This window comes from Somniosus microcephalus, chromosome 10 (assembly GCF_052327205.1).
Source record: "Somniosus microcephalus isolate GS21.2 chromosome 10, FLI_Smic_1.0, whole genome shotgun sequence".
In the NCBI taxonomy this organism is placed as follows: domain Eukaryota; kingdom Metazoa; phylum Chordata; class Chondrichthyes; order Squaliformes; family Somniosidae; genus Somniosus; species Somniosus microcephalus.
Genome location: NC_140996.1, coordinates 229470355 through 229494275, shown reverse-complemented (window position 1 = coordinate 229494275; position 23921 = coordinate 229470355). Strand labels below are relative to the sequence as shown.

Below are 23921 nucleotides of genomic sequence, written 5' to 3'. Positions count from 1 at the left end.
GATCGGACAAAGTTAACATGGATTTACAAAAGGTAAATCATGCTTGACTAATCTACTGGAATTTTTTGAGGATGTAACTGGTAAAATAGATAAGGGAGAACCAGTGGATGTGGTGTATTTGGACTTTCAGAAGGCTTTCGATAAGGTCCCGCATAAGAGGTTAGCGTGCAAAATTAAGGCACATGGGATTGGGGCAAGGTATTGACTTGGATAGAGAACTGGTTGGCGGACAGAAAGCAAAGAGTTGGAATAAACGGGTCGTTTTCCAAGTGGCAGGCAGTGACTAGTGGGGTACCGCAAGGATCGGTCCTAGGACCCCAGCTGTTCACAATATATATTAATGATCTGGACGAGGGAATTGGATGTAATATCTCCAAATTTGCAGACGACACAAAGCTGGGTGGGAGGGTATGCTGTGAGGAGGATGTCGTGAAACTCCAGTATGATTTGGACAGGTTGGGTGATTGGGCAGAAACATAGCAAATGCACTATAATGTGGATAAATGTGAGGTTATCCACTTTGGTGGCAAAAACAGGAAGGCAGATTATTATTTGAATGGCAATAGATTGGGAGAAGGGGAAGTGCAAAGAGACCTGGGTGTTCTTGTGCACCAGTCGCTGAAGGTAAGCATACAGGTGCAGCAGGCGGTTAAGAAGGCAAATGGTATGTTGGCCTTCATAGCAAGAGGGTTCGAGTACAAGAACAAGGATGTCTTGCTGCAGTTGTGCAGGGCCTTGGTGAGACAGCACCTTGAGTATTGTGTGCAGTTTTGGTCACCTTACCTGAGGAAGGACGTTCTTGCCATGGAGGGAGTGCAGCGAAGATTCACCAGGCTGATACCTGGGATGGCAGGAATGACGTACGAGGAGAGATTGTGTCAATTGGGCTTATACTCACTTGAGTTTAGAAGATTGAGAGGGAATCTCATCGAAACATATAAAATTCTGTCAGGTCTGGACAGACTAGATGCAGAAAGGATGTTTCTGTTGGCGGGGGAGTCCAGAACCAGGGGTCATAGTCTAAGGATAAGGGGTAAGCCATTTAAGACTGAAATGAGGAGGAATTTCTTCACCCAGAGAGTGGTGAACCTGTGGAATTCTCTGCCACAGAGGGCGGTGGAGGCCTGTTCATTAAATATATTCAAGAAGGAGTTAGATATATTTCTTAAGGCTAAAGGGATCAAGGGGTATGGAGAAAGCGGGGACAGGGTACTGAATTTGGATGATCAGCCATGATCTCATTGAATGGCGGAGCAGGCTCGAAGGGCCTAATGGCCTACTCCTGCTCCTATCTTCTATGTTTCTAGGGATTGTCGTAAAAACCCATCTGGTTCACTAATGAAGGAAATCTGCAGTCCTTACCCGGTCTGGCCTATATGTGTCTCCAGACCCACAGCAATGTGGTTGACTCTTGGCTGCCCTCTGAAATGGCCAATCAGTTGTACCAAACCGCGACAAAGTAGTATAAGAGCTCTGTGGGAGCACCTTCACCACACGGACTGCAGTGCTTCAAGAAGGCGACTCGCCACCACCTCCTCAAGGGGCAATTAGGGATGGTCACACATCCTGTGAATGTTGTGCCATGCTGGAGAAATTTACCCAGATGCTCTTTTCCCTTGAAGGCCTCCAGTGTAAAGGCAGGGCCCTGGTGCAGCAATGAGCAATATGCATCAGAAAGGTGCTAGGCTTAATCCTAGGCCCTGTTCACCCATCACCCCCCGTGCTCATTGGTTCCCGGTAAAGCAAGGCCTCGATTTTTAAATTCTCATCCTTGTTTTCAAATCCCTTCATGGCCTCGCTCCCTCCCTATCTCTGTAACTTCCTCCAGCCCCACAACCCCCCCCCCGTGATCTCCGCGCTCCTCCAATTCTGGCCTCTTGAGCATCCCTGATTTTAATCGCTCCACCATTGGCGGCCGTGTCTTCAGCTGCCTGGGCCCCTGAGCTCTGGAATTCCCTCCCTAAACCTCTCTGCCTCTCTCTCCTCCTTTAAGACGCTCCTTAAAACCGACCTCTTTGACCAAGCTTTTGGTCACCTGCCCTAATATCTCCTTATGTGGCTCGGTGTCAAATTTTGTCTGATAATCGCTCCTGTGAAGCGCCTTGGGACGTTTTACTACATTAAAGGCGCTGTATAAATACAAGTTGTTGAGTTGATGGTCAAACACGAAGGGAAATAACTTTCATCAACACAGAAATAAAAGGGTAGCCAAAGATGGGACTAGCCACTTACAGGACAAGGTGGCTATCTTGTAATTGAGAGTGAGGACAGGGTAGAAATAATGAATAGAAGACAGACTTGCATTTATACAGCGCCTTTCACCACCTCCAGGCATCCCAAACCGCTTTAATGCCTTTAAAGCTTTTGGCAGAAGAACCAAAGGCGACCTGAGGTAAAACATTATTACACAGCGAGTGGTTAGGATCTGGAATGCACTGCCTGAGAGGGTGGTGGAGGCAGACTCAATCGTGGCTTTCAAAAGGGAGTTGGATAAGTACCTGAAGGAAAAAAATTTGCAGGGCTACGGGGAAAGGGCGGGGGAGTGGGACTAGCTGAAGCGCTCTTGCAGAGAGCCGGCACGGACTCGACGGGCCGAATGGTCTCCTTCTGTGCTGTAACCATTCTATGATTCTACGCCGATTAAGTACTTTTTGAAGTGTAGTCACTGTTGTAATGTAGGAAACGCAGCAGCCAATTTGCGCACAGCAAGCTCCCACAAACAGCAATGTGATAATGACCAGATAATCTGTTTTAGTGATACTGGTTGAGGAATAAGTATTGGCCCCAGGACACCGGGGAGAACTCCCCCTGCTCTTCTCCGAAATAGTGTCCATGGGGTCTTTTATGTCCACCTGAGAGAGCAGACGGGGCCTCGGTTTAGCGTCACATCTGAAAGACGGCACCTCCGACAGTGCGGCACTCCCTCAGTACTGCCCCTCCGACAGTGCAGTGCTCCCTCAGTACTGCCCGTCCGACAGTGCGGCGCTCCCTCAGTACTGCCCCTCCGACAGTGCGGCGCTCCCTCAGTACTGCCCCTCCGACAGTGCGGCGCTCCCTCAGTACTGCCCCTCCGACAGTGCGGCGCTCCCTCAGTACTGCCCCTCCGACAGTGCGGCACCCCCTCAGTACTGCCCCTCTGACAGTGTGGCGCTCCCTCAGTACTGCCCCTCCGACAGTGCGGCGCTCCCTCAGTACTGCCCCTCCGACAGTGCGGCGCTCCCTCAGTACTGCACTGGGAGTGTCAGCCTGGATTTTGTGCTTATGTCTCTGGAGTGGGACTTGAACCCACGACCTTCTGACTCAGAGGCGAGAGTGCTACCGACTGAGCCACAGCTGGCACCTACCTTAACTTAATATCCATCCTGATTTGTATTTTCAAGTGTGTTAATCTCCACAATATTCACTGCTTTAGCTGGCATGATTCGGGAGCCCAACCTGTGTTTGAAAACGAGGGACGGGAACAAAAATCTCTTGGGGCAGCAGGTGGCGCTGGTGTGCGGACTTACCTCTCACTCCGGCCTCCTCCCCTACCCACCCCCCGCCAATCTCGTTAAAATTCTCCCCTCGCTGTCTACAACAACAACAGCAGCCTGCATTTATACAGCACCTTTAATGTAGTAAAAGGCCCCAAGGTGCTTCACAAGGAGCGATTATCAAACAAAATTTGACACCGAGCCACACAAGGAGAAATTAGGGCAGGTGACCAAAAGCTTGGGCAAAGAGGTCGGTTTTAAGGAGCGTCTTAAAGGAGGAGAGAGAGGTGGCGAGGCGGAGAGGTTTAGGGAGGGAATTCCAGAGTTTAGGGCCCAGGTAGCTTAAGCTGATGCGCTTGAGTGATCACCACTGGTCAATGTCTGCAGGTCGGTAAAAGAGAAAATTGGAAAATACCAGAACTAAATTGGATATATATACTTGGGGGGGAAAAAATACATTTGCAGGGCTATGGGGACAGAGCAGGGGAGTGGGACTAATTCGATTGCTCTGAGGGAGCGCCGCACTGTCGGAGGGGCAGTACTGAGGGAGCGCCGCACTGTCGGAGGGGCAGTACTGAGGGAGTGCTGTACTGTCGGAGGGGCAGTACTGAGGGAGCGCCACACTGTCGGAGGGGCAGTACTGAGGGAGCGCCACACTGTCGGAGGGGCAGTACTGAGGGAGCGCCGCACTGTCGGAGGGGCATTACTGAGGAAGCGCTGCACTGTCGGAGGGGCGGTATTGAGGGAGCGCTGCACTGTCGGAGGGGCGGTATTGAGGGAGACCCGCACTGTCGGAGGGGCAGTACTGAGGGAGCGCCGCACTGTCGGAGGGGCAGTACTGAGGGAGTGCTGTACTGTCAGAGGTGCCGTCTTTCAGATGAGATGTTAAACCGAGGCCCTGTCTGCTATCTCAGGTGGACGTAAATGATCCCACGGCAACTATTTCAAAGGAGACCAGCGGGAGTCCTGGGGCCAATATTTATCCCTCAACCAACACCTAAAACAGATTATCTGATCATTATCACATTGCTGTTTGTGGGAGCTTGCTGTGCGCGAATTGGCTGCCGCGTTTCCCACATTTACAACAGTGACTACACTTTAAAAAGTACTTCATTGCCTGTAAAGCGCTTTGGAATGTCTGGAGGTTGTGAAAGGCGCTATAGAAATGCAAGTCTGTCTTTATGATCCTATGTTGGAATCCAGGAAACCTGATATGTAAAAGCTGCAGTTCCATTGATGAATCAGCAGATGGAGCACTTCCTCTACAGAGATGGCGCAGCGCCCTTCACGACCACCAGGACGTCCCAAAGCGCTTTACAGCCAATTAAGTACTTTCTTATCGCAGTGTAGCCACTGTTGTAATGTAGGAAACATGGCAGCCAATTTGCGCACAGCAAGCTGCCACAAACGTCCACCTGAGGGGGCAAATGGGGGCCTCGGTTTAGCGTCTCATCCAAAAGACAGCACCTCTGACAGTGCAGCACTCCCTCAGCACTGGCACTAGGAGAGTCGGCCTAGATTTTTGTGCAGAACTACATAAGAACATAAGACGTAGGAGCAGGAGTCGGCCATTCGGCCCCTCGAGCCTGCTCCGCCATTCAATAAGATCATGGCTGATCTGATCTTGGCCTCAACTCCACTTCCCTGCCCGCTCCCCATAACCCTCGACTCCCTTATCGTTCAAAAATCTGTCTATCTCCACCTTAAATATATTCAATGACCCAGCCTCCACAGCTCTCTGGGGAAGAGAATTCCCAAGATTCACGACCCTCTAAGAGAAGAAATTCCTCCTCATTTCCGATTTAAATGGGCGACCCCTTATTCTGAGACTGTGCCCCCAAGTTCTAGATTCCCCCACGAGAGGAAACATCCTCTCTGCATCTACCCTGTCGAGCCCCCTCAGAATCTTATATGTTTCAATAAGATCCCCTCTCATTCTTCTAAACTCCAACGAGTATAGGCCCAACCTGCTCAACCTTTCCTCATAAGACAACCCCTTCATCTCCAGAGGGGACTCTGGAGTTGAACCCACAACCTTCTGACTCCGAGGTGAGCGTGCTCCCCACGGCTGGCACATTGTACAGAATGATAGTTACTGGCTGGAATCTAATCAAGTGGTTCTTATGGTTTATATATAGGATAACGGATACTTGGGAGTGAGTTACAGGCTAAAATACAATCAGGGAGTTGGGCGATTTGTACCAGGGATGAGGGTCTTTAGTTCTGTGGAGAGACTGGAGAAGCTGGGGGTTGTCCTCCTTAGAGCAGAGAAGGTTAAGGGGAGATTTAATAGAGGTGTTCAAAATTATCAGTTCAGTAAATAAGGAGAAACTGTTTCCACTGGCAGGAGGGTCGGTAACCAGTGGACACAGATTTAAGATCATTGGCAAAGGAACCCCAGAGGGAAGATGAGAATTATTTTTACGCAGCGAGTTGTTGTGATCTGGAATGCGCTGCCTGAAAGGGCGGTGGAAGTGTTGGATAAATACTTGAACGGATAAATATGCAGGGCTATGGGGAAAGAGCGGGGGAATGGGACTAATTGGAGAGCTCGTTCAAAGTGTTGGCACTGTTTCTGATGCACTGTTCCAACCAGCCATATTTTTTTTACTTATAAAACAACAATGACCACAATTCAAAAGAGTCATTCATTGGCTGTGAAGCAGCCTGTCTTGGGGGTGTCTCCGCCCCTGCCTCAGCTCATCCGCTGCTGAAACCCTCATCCATGCCTTTGTTACCTCTACACTTGACTATTCCAACGCACTCCTGGCCGGCCTCCCACATTCCACCCTACATAAACTTGAGGTCATCCAAAACTCGACTGCCCGTGTGCTAACTCAGATCACAGATCACAGATCACAGAAACCCCACAGTGCAGATAGAGGCCATTTCGGCCCATCGAGCCTGCACCGACACATATCCCACCCGATCCCCGTAACCCCTACACCAACACATATCCCACCCTATCCCCGTAACCCCACGTATTTAATCCCCCTAACACTAAGGGTCAATTTATCATAGCCAATCAACCTAACCCGCACATCTTTGGACTGTGGGAGGAAACCGGAGCACCCGGAGGAAACCCACGCAAACACGGGGAGAATGTGCAAACTCCACACAGACAGTCACCCGAGGCCGGATTCGAACCCGGGTCCCTGGCGCTATATAAATCTTTAGCTTGTTTGTGGTGGCCTGCAGCAGAATGTCAGCTATGGATATTATGAGAATAAAGTTTATTAATACCTCCAATGCGCAGTGGCGATCAGAACGACCTGGCACGGGATTTTGTCGCTGAAGCAGGTTGTCGAGGCTGTGATGGAGGCGGGGACGGGCGAGGTATTCTTCCTGATGCGTTGTGACTGAGCTGCTTCCGTGAAGGGGAGGGGGGGCCACGAACTTCAAAGTCAATACATGTTCGTCGCTGTTAGTCTTGGAATGAACGCACCATGCAGCAGTGGCAAGCTGCCTAATCCCCCATTACACGAGGATTTCACTTATCGAAACAGTGATGAGCATCATTAGAACTCTGCCAAGTTCAGCCCTGGTGGCTTTTCTTCAAATATACATTTGTTTCTCTTAATATAATCTCTCTTGACCTTTCAGTTCTGTGAGGTTTTTGGTTTTTTGTGTGTGCTGTTCACATAAAGAATCATAGAGACTGACAGCACAGAAGGAGGCCATTTGGCCCGTCGTGCCTGTGCTGGCTCTGTGAAAGAGCCGTCGTGCTCAGTACCCCCCCGCCCCCTGCTGTGTGTCCATAACCCTGTCGGCTCCTTATCCTCCAGAACCCGTCCAACTCCCTTTTACAATTATAGAAACATAGGGGGAAAAATTCGGTGGAGCCGCAAACGGGCGCCAAGCTCGCCTGGGCGCCGGAATTACCGCTGCGATCAGAGCTGTTGTGACCGCCGGAAATTCATCTTGAATGCCCCAAGAGGGCCTCGGGGCGAGGCTCGAGGCGCCCCGCGTCCCTCTTAGGGCACTGAAACTGAATATCGCAGCGCAAAGTGCCGCAGCGCCACACGGCGCGCTGCGGTACTGCAGGCCTTCCTCCGCTTCTTAAGGGGGAGGGTCCTGCACCAGCGCGATGAGCGATCGCGAGTGCCGACAAAAGAGCCCGGCACCGAGAAGTGCCGGGCACTCGGGACACAGCCGGCACTGCCCGGGGGGGGATCAGGAGGCCGGGGACGGAGGTGCTGGCAGGCGGCCACCGAAAAAAACCGCCGCCCCGCACCGCCACCTTAATTTGCGCCACTGCCGCCACAGGTAGGCCCCGTGAACCGGGCGCGATTAGCGAGCGGCGCTACAGAGGCGGGCGCTACCAAATATCGCGATCGGGGCGGTAGCGGGGCGCTGCGCACACCGATGACGTCATCGGTGGCGGCGCATCGCAACAGTCTAACGCCGCCATTAGCGCCCCGCTAAATATCGCGGGAGGTGTGGCCAGTGGCGCTAAAGCCACTGAGTGCCCTCTTTAGGCGCTAACTGGTGGCGCAGCCCACCGAATTTCTAGGCCATAGAAACATAGAAGATAGGAGCAGGAGTCGGCCATTCGGCCCCTCGAGCCTGCTCCGCCATTCAATGAGATCATGGCTGATCATCCAAACTCAGTACCCTGTCCCTGCCTTCTCTCCATATCCCTTGATCCCTTTAGCCTTAAGAAATATATCCAACTCCTTCTTGAATATATTTAATGAATTGGCCTCTACTGCCTTCTGTAGTAGAGAATTCCACGGGTTCACCACTCTCTGGGTGAAGAAATTCCTCCTCATCTCTGTCCTAAATGGCTTACCCCTTATCCTTAGACTGTGACCCCTGGTTCTGGACTCCCTGACCATCGGGAACATCCTTCCTGCATCTAGTCTGTCCAGTCCTGTCAGAATTTTATAAGTTTCAATAAGATCTCTCTCATTCTTCTAAACTCCAGCGAATATAAGCCTAATCGACCCAATCTCTCATCGTACGTCATTCCTGCCATCCCAGGTATCAACCTGGTGAATCTTCGCTGAACTCCTTCCATGGCAAGAACATCCTTCCTCAGATAAGGCGACCAAAACTGCACACAATACTCAAGATGTGGTCTCACCAAGGCCCTGTACAACTGCAGCAAGATATCCTTGTTCCTGTACTCGAACCCTCTTGCTACGATCTCTGTCTTGAATATACTCAAAGACTCAACATTCACAGCCCTCTGGGGTAGAGAATTCCAAAGATTCACCACCCTCTGAGTGAAGAAATTCCTCCTCATCTCGGTCCTAAATGGCCGACCCCTTATTCTGAGACTGTGACTCCTGGTTCTACACTCCCTACTGCAGTGCTTAGCTGAGGTCAGGTTCCTCCTGGCGGAAGGAAAGTCATCTTCAGTTCTGTCTCCTATTGGTTTGCTCAGAAACAAGAAGTAACCTCCTTCCAGCTTCTACTAACGTTTCACGCAGTGTGGTACTGAGCCATACAGACCTGGAAAGGCCCAAGCTTCAACACCTGGTCCCTGCTCTTGGTCAATCTCAGCCAAGCCACAAGCAGCAATGTGATAATAACCACACCGGTGTTGGTTGAGGGATAAATATTGGCCAGGACGCCGGGGAGAACTCCCCTGCTCTCCTGTGACAGCTGGGGCTCAGTGGGTAGCACTCTTGCTTCTGAGTCAGAAGGTCGTGGGTTCATAGCCCCATTCCAAGGAGACTTGAGCACAACAAATCTAGGCCGACACTCCAGGGCAGTACTGAGGGAGTGCTGCACTGTCAGAGGTGCCGTCTTTCAGATGTGACGTTAAACCGAGGCCCCGTCTGCTCTCTCAGGTGGATGCAAAAGACCCCATGGCCACTATTTCGAAGAAGAGCAAGGGAGTTCTCCCCGGTGCCCTGGCCAATATTTATCCCTCAATCAACATCACTAAAACAAGCACCTGGAATACTGCATACAATTTTGGTGTCCATACTTAAGAAAAGACATACTTGCTCTCGAGTCAGTACAAAGAAGGTTCACTCGGTTAATCCCGGGGATGAGGGGATGGACATACGAGGAGAGGTTGAGTAGATTGGGACTCTACTCATTGGAGCTCAGAAGAATGAGAGGCGATCTTATTGAAATATATAGGCCTAGAAATTCAGTTGTTTGCGCCAGCCACTAGCGCCTTAGGAGGAGGGGATGTGGGGCGCTAGGCGGCTAGCGGCCGGGCGCAGCGCGATCTGCGCCTCTCCCCAACTTCAGTAAAGATTTAGCGGCGGCGCAAAGCCTTTGCGTGCGCTCAGCTGCGCGCGCAGATCCTGACGTCATTTCATCGTGCAACGCCCTTTGTGCGCCCCGAACCGGAAATTCAGTGGCGCCACCCTTCTTTGCGCCTGGCGCCCCCAGTGACTGGTAGAGGGGAACGGTTCCCAGTCGCTGCGGGGCGCGGGGGGCGTTATTTAAAGGGGACTCCTCCTGCAGTATAAGTGGCAGCCATTTTGTGCCAATCCCTCTGTGTGAGAGACGGATATTTGGAGAGAGACAAAGGCAGAGAGCTTTCTGCTTTGACTCAGCGCTTGCACAGGTACTTGTGGCTTCAGGCCAGAGCTTTGCACTTGGATTGCACTTTCAGTGCCATAGCCTTGAGTCGCCACATATAATGGGGGCTGCAATGGGTGGAAACGTTGGCTTTCTGCATTGCATTCAAAGGGATCAGAGACGCCGTGAGAGAGTGCCAGTCATGGCCAGACGGAGATTGGCCAACAGGCGTTGCCACAGGAGGCCTTACCCACCCAGGCTATACCGCCAGCAGTTCTCATATCTGAACATGTCTGAGGAGCAGTGTGTTCGGAGGATGCGATTCAGAAGGGAGGTGGTCACTGAGATCTGCCACCTGCTTCGCAGAGATCTGCAGCCACAGCTGAGGAGCAGGACGTCTCTGTCAGTGGCAGTGAAGGTGACGGTGGCTCTCAACTTCGATGCCACTGGCTCCTTCCAATCCGCTACTGGGGACATTGCCAACATCTCCCAGTTCGCGGTACATTGCTGCATCCGCCAGGTGAACAATGCCCTTTTCAGAAGGAGACGTCAGTACATCTCCTTCCCCATGACCCTGGACAAGCAGCAAGAGCGTGCAATCGGCTTTGGAAGAATAGCAGGCTTCCCCATGGTTGAGGGCGTAGAACTGATGAACCAGCAATGGTCAGGCCTTGCTTCAGGGCTGCAGTGTGCAGGGCATGGCAGCCAAACAAGTCGACCCTTCCCCTTTAAGAGCTGACCGGCGCCAGCGTGTCTGCCTTCATTGAGCAACTCGCCGCACCTGCGCTGCGCCCGTCCTCGGTGTTAGCGCCCCGGATCGCCGGCTTAGCGCCTAATGATAGTCGTGCATCGCCTGCTTTAGCGCAGCAGCAACCTCTTGGGGCGATGCCACTGAATATCGGCGAAGGTGGCGCGAAGTTGCGCCGGGCGCAAACTTTAGCGGCCGCCCGGCTGTAGCGCCCCAAACGTGGCTATACTGAATTTCTAGGCCATAAGATTGTGAAGGGGTTGGATCGGGTGGATGCGGGGAGGATGTTCCCGATGATGGGTGAAACTAGAACTAGGGGGCATAGTCTTAGAATAAGGGGCTGCTCTTTCAAAACTGAGATGAGGAGGAACTACTTCACTCAGAGGGTGGTAGGTCCATGGAATATGCTGCCCCAAGAAGCTGTAGAAGCTACATCATAAATTTAAAACAGAAATAGACAGTTTCTTAGAAGTAAAGGGAATAAAGGGTTACGGGGAGCGGGCAGGAATTTGGACATGAGTCTAGGTCCGGATCGGTCATGGCCCTGTGGGTAGCGGAGCGGGCCCAGGGGCCGTGTAGCCTAATCCTGCTCCTATTTTGTGTGTCTAATTCTGTTAGATTCAGGAGATGGTTCTGTGATAGTAGACTGGCGGTTAGGATCAGATCAGCCATGATCTTATTGAATGGCGGAGCAGGCTCGAGGGGCCGATTGGCCTACTCCTGCTCCTATTTCTTATGTTCTTATGTAAAAACAGATTATCTGGACATCATCTCATTGCTGTTTGTGGGAGCTTGCTGTGAGCATATTTGGCTGCCGTATTTCCTACATTACAACAGTGACAACACTTCAGAAGTACTTCATTGGCTGTAAAGCGCTTTGGGACATTCTGAGGTGGTGAAAGGCGCTATGTAAATGTAAGTTCTTTCTTTTTTTTTCTTTGAAACAGTGGACTGGAATCTTTGGGATTCCATTTAGAAAATACTCAGATCTATCTTTCTTGGGTCCAAAGTGGGTGACCTCACATTAAACTCCCTTTGCAACAGTTTTGCCCACTCGCTTCATCTAGTCTATGTCCCTTTGATACTGCCTGCTTCCATCTACACAACTTACTCTGAACTTAGTGTCATCAGCAAACCTGGATATGCGACTCGCTATCCCTTCCTCCAAGTCATTAATAAATATTGGAGAAAGGTTGAGGCCCCACCAAGAGCAGATCCCTGGGCAATGGCCCTTTGTCACATCCTGCCAATCAGAGAGCCAACCCTTGATCCCTGCTCCCGCTCTTGTGTCTCTGTTTTTTTTATTGCACATGAAGGGAATTGCGTATCAACTTAAGAAAATGAAAGTGACCCCTGAGCTATGGGCTCCGGCAATCCAGCTCTGTTGAGTTCAGGAATGTGAAACCGACTGATCCGACTGACCGGAATTGATGCTTTGGGAATGTTTGTCTGCTTCATTTCGAAGCAGGCTGGTCTCGAGGAGCTTTTAATAGATGTGGCGGGTAAAGTGGAGTGATCCTTCCACGTTCAATAGAAACTACAGCCTAGCAAATGGATTGATAATGGAGAACAGAAAGTAGTTATCTCAGCAGCTGTTGAATTTTTTTCACGTGTACACGACAAAGAACAATTCAGGAAACAACTGGTTCCCTTTTTAATTACGGTTGCTGACAGAGGAGGAGGCTCTAATCCCTTCTGCACCCTCGGAAGATAAGCAGGTAACTTTGTCTTCACGTAGAGAATTGGGATCGATTATTTCTTCTGTTTGTGGGATCAGTGACTAGGGCGTCTCTATAGAAACATAGGAGCAGGAGTCGACCATTCGGCCCCTCGAGCCTGCTCCGCCATTCAATGAGATCATGGCTGATCATCCAAACTCAGTACCCTGTCCCTGCCTTCTCCCCATATCCCTTGATCCCTTTAGCCTTAAGAAATATATCTAACTCCTTCTTGAATATATTTAATGAATTGGCCTCAACTGCCTTTTGTGGTAGAGAATTCCACAGGTTCACCACTCTCTGGGTGAAGAAATTCTTCCTCATCCCTGTCCTAAATGGCTTACCCCTTATCCTTAGACTGTGACCCCTGGTTCTGGACTCCCCCGCCATCGGGAACATCCTTCCTGCATCTAGTCTGTCTAGTCCTGTTAGAATTGTATAAGTTTCAATGAGATCCCCTCTCATTCTTCTAAACTCCAGTGAATATAATCCTAATCGACCCAATCTCTCCTCATACGTCATTCCTGCCATCCCAGGTATCAGTCTGGTGAATCTTCGCTGCACTCCCTCCATGGCAAGAACATCCTTCCTCAGATAAGGCAACCAAAACTGCACACAATACTCAAGGTGTGGTCTCACCAAGGCCCTGTACAACTGTAGCAAGACATCCCTGTTCCTGTACTCAAACCCTCTCGCTACGAAGGCCAACATACCATTTGCCTTCTTAACCGCCTGCTGCACCTGCATGCTTACCTTCAGCGACTGGTGCACAAGGACACCCAGGTCTCTTTGCACTTCCCCTTCTCCCAATCTATTGCCGTTCAGATTCAGTCTCAATTTAAAGGAGTGAAGGTTAGGAGGACTTTCTCTACGCAGAGGGTTGTTGGTGCTGGGCATGACTAATCGTAGAATCATAGAGATTTACGTCACAGAAGGAGGCCATTCGGCCCATCGTGTCCGTGCCAGCCGATAAAGAGCTCTCCACCCTAATCCCACTTCCCAGCTCTTGGTCCGTAGCCCTGTAGGTTACGGCACTTCAAGTGCACATCCAAGTACTTTTTAAATGTGATGAGTGTTTCTGCCTCGACCACCCTTTCAGGCAGTGAGTTCCAGACCCCCACCGCCCTCTGGGTGAAAACAGTTCTCCTCAACTCCCCTCTAATCCTCCGACCAATTATTTTCAATCTATGCCCCTGGTTATTGACCTCCCTGCTAAGGGAAATAGGTCCTTCCTATCCACTCTATCTCAGCCCCTCAATTTTATACACCTCAATTAAATCTCCCCTCAGCTTCCTCTGTTCCAAAGAAAACAACCCCAGCCTCTCCAGTCTTTCCTCATCGCTAAAATTCTCTACTCCCGGCAACATCCTGGTAAATCTCCTCTGTACCCTCTCTAGTGCAATCACATCTTTCCTGTAATGTGGTGACCAGAACTGTACACAGTACTCTAGCTGAGGCCTAACTAGTGTTTTATACAGTTGTAGCATAACCTCCCTGCTCTTGTATTCTATGCCTCGGCTAATAAAGGCAAGTATCCAGTATGCCTTCTTAACCACCTTATCTACCTGTCCTGCTACCTTCAGGGACCTGTGGACATGCACTCCAAGGTCCCTCTGATCCTCTGCCCTTCTCAGTGTCCTACCATTTATAGTGTATTCCCTTGCCTTGTTAGCCCTCCCCAAATGCATTACCTCACACTTCGCCGGATTGAATTGCATCGCTTAAGGGAAAAAGTGAATAAATATTTGAACTGGAGGGAGATGCAGGGCTATGGGGAAAGCATGGGACAATGAGATTATCTTGCATTGCTCTGACAAATAGATGGCGCAGATGCGATGGGCCGAATGGCCTCTTTCCGTGCAATAAACCTCTATGGTTCAAATTTTGGTTCGGGAAGGAAGGAGCTGTACATCAATAAGGAATGGGTGGCTGGCCATTGTCAGAACATAGGAACAGGCGCAGGCCATTCAGCCCCTCGAGCCTGCCCTGCCATTCAATTGGCTGCTCTACATCTCAGCTCCATTTACCCGCCTTTGCTCCATATCCCTCGACACCCTTACCCAACAAAAATCGATCCATCTCAGTCACAAAAGCTCCAACTGTCCCACAGCCTTTTACTGGGGAGAGGATTCCAGATTTCTATTATTCTTTGTGTGAAAAATTGCTTCCTGATTTCCCTCCGAGATGGCCTCGCTCTAATTTTAAAATTATGTCCCCTCGTTCTCCTCATAAAAAAGAAAGACTTGCATTTCTATAGCGCCATTCACAACCTCAGGACGCCCCAAAGTGCTTCACAGCCAATGAAGTACTTTTTGAAGTGTAGTCACTGTTGTCATGTGGGAAACGCGGCAGCCAATTTGCACACAGCAAGCTCCCACAAACAGCAAGGTGATAATGACCAGATAATCTGTTTTTTTTAGTGATGTTGATTGAGGGATAAATATTGGCCCCAGGACACCGGGGAGATCTCACCTGCTCTTCCTTGAAATAGTGCCGGCGGGATCTTTTGCAGCCACCTGAGAGGGCAGACGGGGCCTCGGTTTAACGTCTCATCCGAAAGATGGCACCTCTGACAATGCAACACTCCCTCAGTACTGCCCCTCCGGCAGTGCGGCGCTCCCTCAGTACTGCCCCTCCGACAGTGCGGCGCTCCCTCAGTACTGCCCCTCCGACAGTGCGGCGCTCCCTCAGTACTGCCCCTCCGACAGTGCGGCACTCCCTCAGTACTGCCCCTCCGACAGTGCGGCGCTCCCTCAGTACTGCCCCTCCGACAGTGCGGCGCTCCCTCAGCACTGCCCCTCCGACAGTGCGGCGCTCCCTCAGTACTGCCCCTCCGACAGTGCGGCGCTCCCTCAGTACTGCCCCTCCGGCAGTGCGGCGCTCCCTCAGTACTGCCCCCCCGACAGTGCGGCGCTCCCTCAGTACCGCCCCTCTGACAGTGCGGCACTCCCTCGGCACTGCACTGAGTAAGCTTAGATTTTTGTGCTCAAGCCTCACGGAGTGGGACTTGAACCCACAAACCTTCTGCCATCAGAGCGTGAGAGTGCGACCCATTGAGACACATCTAAGGCAAATCCAGAGTTACTATTCAACTACCAGGGCACCCAAAGTTAAAATTAAAACATTCGGGAGCATGAATGAAAACCAAGTGGAGTTTTTTTCACCCAGAGAACAACAGAACCGCGGAATAAGTTACAGTGAAAGGTGCTATATAAATGCAAGTCTTTCGTTCTGTTCTTTCTTATAGCACCTTGGCCCAGGGACGCTGAAGTTAACCGTAGCGCCAGTCGCAGGAACCTAACTGAAGTCAGCTAATTCTGCATTCAGTGGAAATCGAACAGCTTAAGCTCGACAACTTGTGATCATCGAACAGCCGCAAAAACCACTCAGATGAACCATGGAGCCTGGAGTGTTGGCTCACGTTGGCACAGTGCAGTCGTTACTTGTGCAAGAAAAAAATCCCTGAGGAAGTACAAATCACACATCCGCAATTCTCTCTGTCACGACATTTCCTTGTCTCTCCAGCTAATCAAGGCCAAGAGGATCATTGATAAAGAACTTGCATTTCTATAGCGCCTCTCACGACCTCAGGACTTTCCCAAAGCACTTCACAGCCAATGAAATACTTCTTGAAGCGTTGTCGCTGTTGTAATGCGGGAAACACAGCAGCCAATTTGCGCACAGCAAGCTCCCACAAGCAGCGACAGGATAAATGGCCAATTAAGCAGTTTTAACGAGGTTTGCTGACAGATAAACATTGCCAAGGCACCAGGAGACCTCTTTGAATAGCCCCATGGGATCTTTTGCATCCAGCTGAGAAGGCAGACAGCTTTTGTTTAACGTCTCATCCGAAAGACGACGGCAGCTGGCGCAGCGCTCCTTCAGTGCGACATTGAACATACGATGTAGGAGCAGGATTCGGCCCCTCGAGCCTGCTCCACCATTCAATAAGATCATGGCTGATCTGAACTTGGGCTCAAAGTCATTTCCCTGCCCGCTCCCCATAACCCTCGACTCCCTTATCGTTCAAAAATCTGTCTATCAAAGAAAGAAACAACTTACGTTTCTATAGCATCTTTCACCACCTCAGGACGCCCCAAAGCGCTTTACAACCAATCAAATACTTTTGAAGTGTAGTCACTGTTGTAATCCAAAAGACAGCACCTCCGACAGTGCAGCGCTCCCTCAGTACTGACCCTCCGACAGTGCAGCGCTCACCCAGTACTGACCCTCCAACAGTGCAGCGCTCCCTCAGTATTGCCCCTCCGACAGTGCGGCGCTCCCTCAGTACTGCTCCTCCGACAGTACGGCGCTCCCTCAGTACTGCCCCTCCGACAGTGCGGCGCTCCCTCAGCACTGCCCCTCCGACAGTGCGGCGCTCCCTCAGTACTGCCCCTCCGACAGTGCGGCGCTCCCTCAGTACTACCCTCCGACAGTGCGGTGCTCCCTCAGCACTGCACTGCGAGTGTCAGCCTAGATTTTTGTGCTCAAGTCTCTGGAGTGGAACCTGAACCCATAACTTTCTGACTCAGGAAGCGAGAGTGCGACCCACTGAGCCAGATCCAGCACCTGGTGATTTCTAGTGTTAGTCTGCATTACACGTGCAAGTCCCAGAGCTGGGCTCAAACCTTTGACCTTCTGATTCTGGTGCAAGAGAGCTCCCATTGAGCCTAGCTGACGCTTGGAGTGACAATGGCCTCCCCTCCCCCTTGCTCTTCTCCGCTGTACATCTACCTCTCCTCCATTACACAATCTCACCTCAGTCAGACAGCTCACCCACTATCTGGTATTCAAGCCCCACTCCAGGGACTTGAACACATTAAGCAGGCTGAGATTCCCATTGCAGCACTGAGGGAGTTGCTCCACTGTTAAGGGGTACAGTAGCATAGTGGTTATGTTACTTGGACTAGTTAATCCAGGGGCCTGAACTAATGATCTCAGTGACACAAGTTCAAATCCCACCATGGTAGCTGGGAAAATTTAAATTCAATTCAAAATAAATCTGGAATAGACAGCTAGTATTAGTTTCGTGATCACCATTACTATCGGATTGTTGTAACAAACCCATCTGGTTGACTAATGTCATTTGGGGAAGGAAATCTGGTCTATATGTGACTCCAGACTCTCAGCAATGTGGTTGACTTTTAACTGCCCCTCTGAAATGGCCCACCACCACCACCGGGGCAATGAGGGAGGGGCAATAAGTACTGGCCTTGCCACATCCTGTGAAGTTTTTTTTTAAACTCTCAGATGAGACGTTAAACCGAGGCCCCGTCTGCACTCTCAGGTGGACGTAAAAGATCCCACGGCCACTATTTTGAAGAAGAGCAGGAGAGTTCTCCCCATTGGGCCAATATTTATCCCGCAACCAACATCACTGAAAAAAACAGATGATCTGGTCATTATCACATTGCCGTTTGTGGGATCTGGCTGTGCGCAAATTGGCCTGCCGCGTTTCCCACATTACAACGGTGACTCCACTTCACAAAGTACTTCATTGGCTGTGAAGCGCTTTAGGATGTCATGAGGTTGAGAAAGGCGCTGTAGAAATGCAAACTTTTCACATGTTGTCAGACAAAGATAGCATAAGGCAACACTGCACCACGACTGCATTGTAAGGAGGGCCTAGACTGTTTACACTGTGTGACCTTCAGTTTCCTGTGTTCCAGGAACCAGCCCATTAAGGTTAACCCTCACAATCACATAAAACATAAAAGAATTCAAACCCATCAGCATCCATGTATTACTGCTGATGCAATCCCATTAAGGCTGAGTAATGCTTAGCACTCAAACCAAAGAGCTTCGGAGATCTCCGAAGGAGCTGGACAAAAACGCAAGATGGAACTGATTTACAAATGTCTGCCTCAGTGTCAGCCGTGGCTCAGTGGGCAGCACCCTCACCTCTGAATCAGGAGGTTGTGGGTTCAGGGCCCACTCCAGAGACTTGAGCACAAAAATCCAGGCTGACACTCCCAGTGCAGTATTGAGGGAGCACCGCACTGTCGGAGGGGCAGTACTGAGGGAGTGCCGCACTGTCGGAGGGGCAGTACTGAGGGAGCGCTGCACTGTCAGAGAGGCAGTACTGAGGGAGCGCCGCACTGTCGGAGGGGCAGTACTGAGGGAGCGCCGCACTGTCGGAGGGGCAGTACTGAGGGAGCGCCGCACTGTCGGAGGGGCAGTACTGAGGGAGCGCCGCACTGTCGGAGGGGCAGTACTGAGGGAGCGCCGCACTGTCGGAGGGGCAGTACTGAGGGAGCGCCGCACTGTCGGAGGGGCAGTACTGAGGGAGCGCCGCACTGTCGGAGGGGCAGTACTGAGGGAGTGCCGCACTGTCGGAGGGGCAGTACTGAGGGAGCGCCGCACTAAGAAATAGGAGCAGGAGTAGGCCATTCAGCCCTTTGAGCCTGTTCCGCCATTCAGTGAGATCATGGCTGAAATTCTGCCTCAGCTCCTTTCACCGGCCTTATTGCCATATCCCTTGATGCCCTTACTAGTCAGAAATCTATCGACTTCTGTTTTAAATATATCCAATTGTAGTGTATGTACCCGTCTATCTTTAAGGGAACTATTGAATGTAACCGTTCACCTTTAAGGGAACTACTTTAGGTGTGGCACTATTTGTTTGGCTTCTGTATACTGTAATACCGATAGTGACCACACCAGTATATAAGTGTTGTAGCAGGATTGCTGGGGCAGATTCGCCCGGACCTTCGAATAGTAAAGACCTGTTTGTTTGTTACTTCTGAAGTCTGTGTATTTATTAACTGCACAACCCACAGACTTTACAGTGGCGACGAGTCCGATCGTACCCTGCGGCAAGATTACCAAAGCAAGAAGAGCGTCGAAGAGAGGCAACCGCCCTCGTCGTGCTGCTGGGAGAAAACACGAGGCTGCAGCAGGAGAAAGGTGGAAGACTTTAGCAACAAAAGCTTCCATTAGCAACAGGCACTGACTACCCTTCTGATGTGCCTCAATAATTCCGAGACTCGAAGGTAGCAGAACAAAACAAGGCTTTTATTAACTTAGAACGAAACACGTAAGCGAGAGAGATGTCGTCCTTCTGGAGATTGGGGCTAGACTGAAGCTAGCTTACAAACGGGGCCAGGTATGGGCGGAGCCCTACACACAGCACATTCCAGCACATTCCAGTATACAATACAGCACATTCCAGTACACAATACAATGAGGTCTGGGGGAAGGGAAATGACACTGAAACCGATCTCAGTCACAGGCAGTGATGAATGGAAATATTTCATCACATTCACCCCTTCTATAGATTTAGTCTGTTCGGGGGTTTGATAGTCCTCTGCGACTGACGTGGCTGTTGCGGTGCCGCGGGTGTCGGCTGGGTGTCCCCGGTAGCCTCCTGGGTCTCTGCCGGGGGTGCCGCCAGGGTTGTTGAAGGGGTAGTTGGTAGGGGTGCCGTTGGTCGGTGTTCTTCCGGGGGTGATGAAAGAGTAGTGGGTGGGTAAGAGTTGCTGTGATCGTCGTTGCCGCTATTGCCGTGGCTGTTGTCGATGCCGGCTGGGGCGACGTCTTTTATGGACACGGTGTCCTCCCTTCCGTCGGCGTGCCGGACATATGCGTATTGGGGGTTGGCGTGGAGTAGGTGTACTGGCTCCACGAGAGGGTCCGTCTTGTGGCCCCTCACATGCCTTCGCACGAGTACCGGACCTGGGGTGGAGAGCCATGACGGCATGGATACGCCTGAGGTGGATTTCCGGGGAAAGACAAACATTCGTTCATGAGGCGTGGTATTAGTGGCTGTACACAATAGCGACCGTATCGAATGGAGCACATCCGAGAGGACTTCCTGCCAGCGGGAGATAGGGAGGCCCTTGGTCCTTAGAGCTAGAGTGACTGCTTTCCATACTGTCCCGTTCTCCCGCTCCACTTGGCCGTTACCCCGGGGGTTGTAGCTGGTGGTACGGCTCGTGGCGATCCCCCTGGACAGCATGTACTGGCGTAGCTCTTCACTCATGAAGGACGCCCCCCTATCCGTATGGATGTAGCTCGGCATACCGAACAGGCAGAACAGGCTGTTGAGGCATTTAATGACCGTGGCGCTGGTCATGTCTGGGCAGGGGAAGGCGAATGGGAACCGGGAGTATTCGTCCACAATGTTCAGGAAGTAAACATTGCGGTCGACGGACGGGAGGGGGCCCTTGAAATCTAAGCTGAGCCGCTCAAAGGGCCGTGTAGCTTTGATTAAGTGGGCTCTATCTGGGCGGTAGAACCGAGGCTTGCACTCAGCGCAAGTGCGGCAGTTCCTGGTCAGGGACCGAACTTCCTCAATCGAGTAGGGTAAGTTACGGGACTTTATGAAGTGGAACAGCCGCGTGACCCCTGGGTGGCAGAGGTCGTTGTGGAGGGCCTGTAGCCGATCCCCGGTGGCGCTGGCACACATCCCTCGTGAGAGGGCATCAGGGGATTCGTTAAGGGCCCCTGGCCGGTAAATGATGTCGTACTCGAAGGTGGAGAGCTCGATCCGCCACCTAAGAATCTTATCATTTTTAATCTTCCCCCTCTGTTTATTATTGAACATAAACGCTACCGACCGCTGGTCGGTAAGTAGGGTGAAGCGTTTGCCGGCTAGGTAGTGGCGCCAGTGGCGCACTGCCTCCACGATGGCTTGGGCCTCCTTTTCCATGGAGGAGTGTCTGATCTCGGGCCCTTGGAGGGTCCTCGAGAAGAAAACTACGGGCCGCCCCGCCTGGTTGAGGGTGGCCGCCAAGGCGAAGTCAGACGCATCACTTTCCACTTGAAATGGAGTGTTCTCGTCCACTGCCTGTAGCGTGGCCCGCTCAATATCCTGCTTAATGCTTTTGAAGGCGGCGTGGGCCTCAGCAGAGAGCGGGAAAGAGGATGCTTTCAAGAGGGGGCGGGCTTTGTCGGAGTAGTTGGGGACCCATTGGGAATAATAAGAAAATAACCCCAGGCATCTTTTCAGGGCTTTGGGAGTGTTGGGCAGGGGCAGCTCCCGTAGGGGGCGCAATCGGTCGGGGTCTGGTCCGATTTCCCCATTCTCCACCACGCTGCCTAGTATGCAGAGGCGCGTGGTGTTGTAAACGCACTTGTCCTCGTTGTAGGTGAGGTTGAGTTTTTGTGCGGTTTTCAGGAACCTCTCGAGGTTCGAGTCGTGATCCTGCTGGTTGTGACCGCAGATGGTGACGTTGTCGAGGTAGGGGAAGGTTGCCTGCAAGTGGTGGTCATCGACCATGCGGTCCATCTCCCTCTGGAAGACCGAGACCCCATTCGTCACCCCAAAGGGGACTCTGAGGAATTGGTAGAGGCGTCCGTTCGCCTCGAAGGCGGTGTACGGGTGGTCCTCTGGTCTGATAGGGAGCTGGTGGTACGCTGACTTGAGGTCGATGGTGGAGAACACCCGGTATTGGGCGATTTGGTTCACCATTTCTGATATGCGGGGTAGCGGGTAGGCGTCTAGTAGGGTGTACCTGTTGATCGTTTGACTATAGTCGATCACCATCCGTTTCTTCTCGCTACCCCTTACCACTACCACTTGGGCGCGCCACGGGCTGTTGCTGCGTTCAATAATGCGCTCTTTCAGGAGCCTGTCTACCTCGGTCGCGATAAACCGCCTGTCCTCCCAGCTGTACCTCCTGCTTTTGGTCGCTATTGGCCGGCAGTTAGGGGTAAGGTTCGCGAATAGTGAAGGCGGCTTTACCTTCAGGGTAGCCAGACCGCACACTGTGAGGGGCGGCTGGGACCCACCGTACTTGAGCGTGATGCTTTGGTGGTTGCACTGGAAATCCAGGCCCAAGATCACGCTCGCACATAGGTTCTTCATGATTAATACTTTAAAATTATCATATACAGTTCCGTTAACGCACAATTGTACCGTGCAGTAACCCAGAATGGTCGATGTCTGGGTTTTGTCAGCCATAGAGATGGTACCCTGAGTAGGGACCACCTTTAGGGAGAGTTGTTGTGCCAGTTCTGGGTGGATAAAGCTCTCCGTGCTTCCACTGTCAATTAAGCATTTAACCCGGCACCCGTTTACCTCGATGTCCACCATTGATCTGGATAGCGGGTGCGGCCTGGTCTGGTCCACTGTGACCGATGCCACTGTAGGGCCCTGATCGATACAAGATGGCGTCCACGCTGTCTGCTCACAAGATGGCGGACCCCACGAGGTCGGGCAAGATGGCGTCCAAGATGGCCGCTCCCACGGCGCACACGCGGCGGTGGCGGGTTTTCCGCCGGTTGGTTTTCCGGCGGGGTTCCCTCTGCACACCTTCCCGAAGTGCCCCTTCTTACCGCACTTAAAGCAGGTGGTGCCTTTCGCCGGGCACAGGTTTCTGGTGTGCTTTGGCTGCCTGCAGAAGTAGCAGTTGGGTCCCTGATGCGTCGCGGCTGTCGTAGGGCTTCTGGGGGGAGAGCGGGGCCCAGCCGGTGTCAGGCTGTCGGGTGGGGAAGATGCCTTCCAAGATGGCGGCGCCCTCGGTGCACACGTGGCGGCGTGGACGGCGCGGGCTGAAGAGTAGGCGTCCGAGTTTCTCTGGGCCACATCCAGGGATCGCGCGGTGTCCGCAGCCTGTTTCAGGTCCAACCCCGTTTTTTCCAGCAGTCTTTGCCGGATGTAAGTGGAGCTGAGGCCTGTGATGAAGGCATCGTGAACAAGCTCGTCAGTGTACACCGCGGCTTTTACATCTCGGCACTTGCAGTCTTTGCCAAGCATTTTCAGGGTGCTTAGGAACTCCTCCACCGATTCCCCAGGTCGCTGTGCGCGGGTGGCGAGCAGGTGCCTAGCATACACCTCATTCGTAGGCTGCTGGTAATGCGCCTTTAAGATGTCGCAGGCGGCCAGGTACGTCTCGGCGTCTTGGATGAGGGGGTAAACCCGGTGGCTTACCCAATTCCGCAGAATTCCGAGTCTCATCCTTGCAGCGTCCGTAGCGTCTTTGACGGCTGCGGAATTGTCCAGGAAGAATTCCATACACTCAAACCAGTGTCCGAAGCGTGCTGATGCGTCCGGAGCATGTTGATCCAAATCCAAACGTTCGGGTTTCAGGAGTTGATCCATAGTGTTGAAAAATAAGTTAATAAAATTGATGTGCCTCAATAATTCCGAGACTCGAAGGTAGCAGAACAAAACAAGGCTTTTATTAACTTAGAACGAAACACGTAAGCGAGAGAGATGTCGTCCTTCTGGAGATTGGGGCTAGACTGAAGCTAGCTTACAAACGGGGCCAGGTATGGGCGGAGCCCTACACACAGCACATTCCAGCACATTCCAGTATACAATACAGCACATTCCAATACACAATACAATGAGGTCTGGGGGAAGGGAAATGACACTGAAACCGATCTCAGTCACAGGCAGTGATGAATGGAAATATTTCATCACACCTTCTACCACGGTGCGGAGTGAGCCGATCAGCAGGGAACAAGGCGGCCGAAGAGACTGTGAGTAGGGGAAGGTGTAGAAGTATCCGGAGGATAAGGGCAGAGCACTCGACCTCGGTCGAGGGGGAG

At 51.8% G+C, this 23921-nt stretch overlaps 1 protein-coding gene across 6 annotated transcripts in view; it reads left to right on the top strand.

The window, feature by feature from the left end:
- The window catches only part of rsf1a (remodeling and spacing factor 1a), a 156385-nt gene extending 139687 nt beyond the window's left edge, over positions 1-16698 (top strand). For 2 of the 6 annotated variants that reach the window (XM_085999732.1, XM_085999735.1), the window contains one exon: positions 15673-16696. In XM_085999732.1, coding sequence (XP_085855858.1) covers positions 15673-15726 — 54 coding nt within the window. In that variant the 3' untranslated portion in view covers positions 15727-16696. Of the gene's footprint in view, positions 1-15672 lie in introns of all 6 variants that reach the window. The other 4 variants (XM_085999731.1, XM_085999730.1, XM_085999739.1 and 1 more) reach the window with 3 other exon arrangements.
- The last annotated feature ends 7223 nt before the right edge of the window (positions 16699-23921 follow it).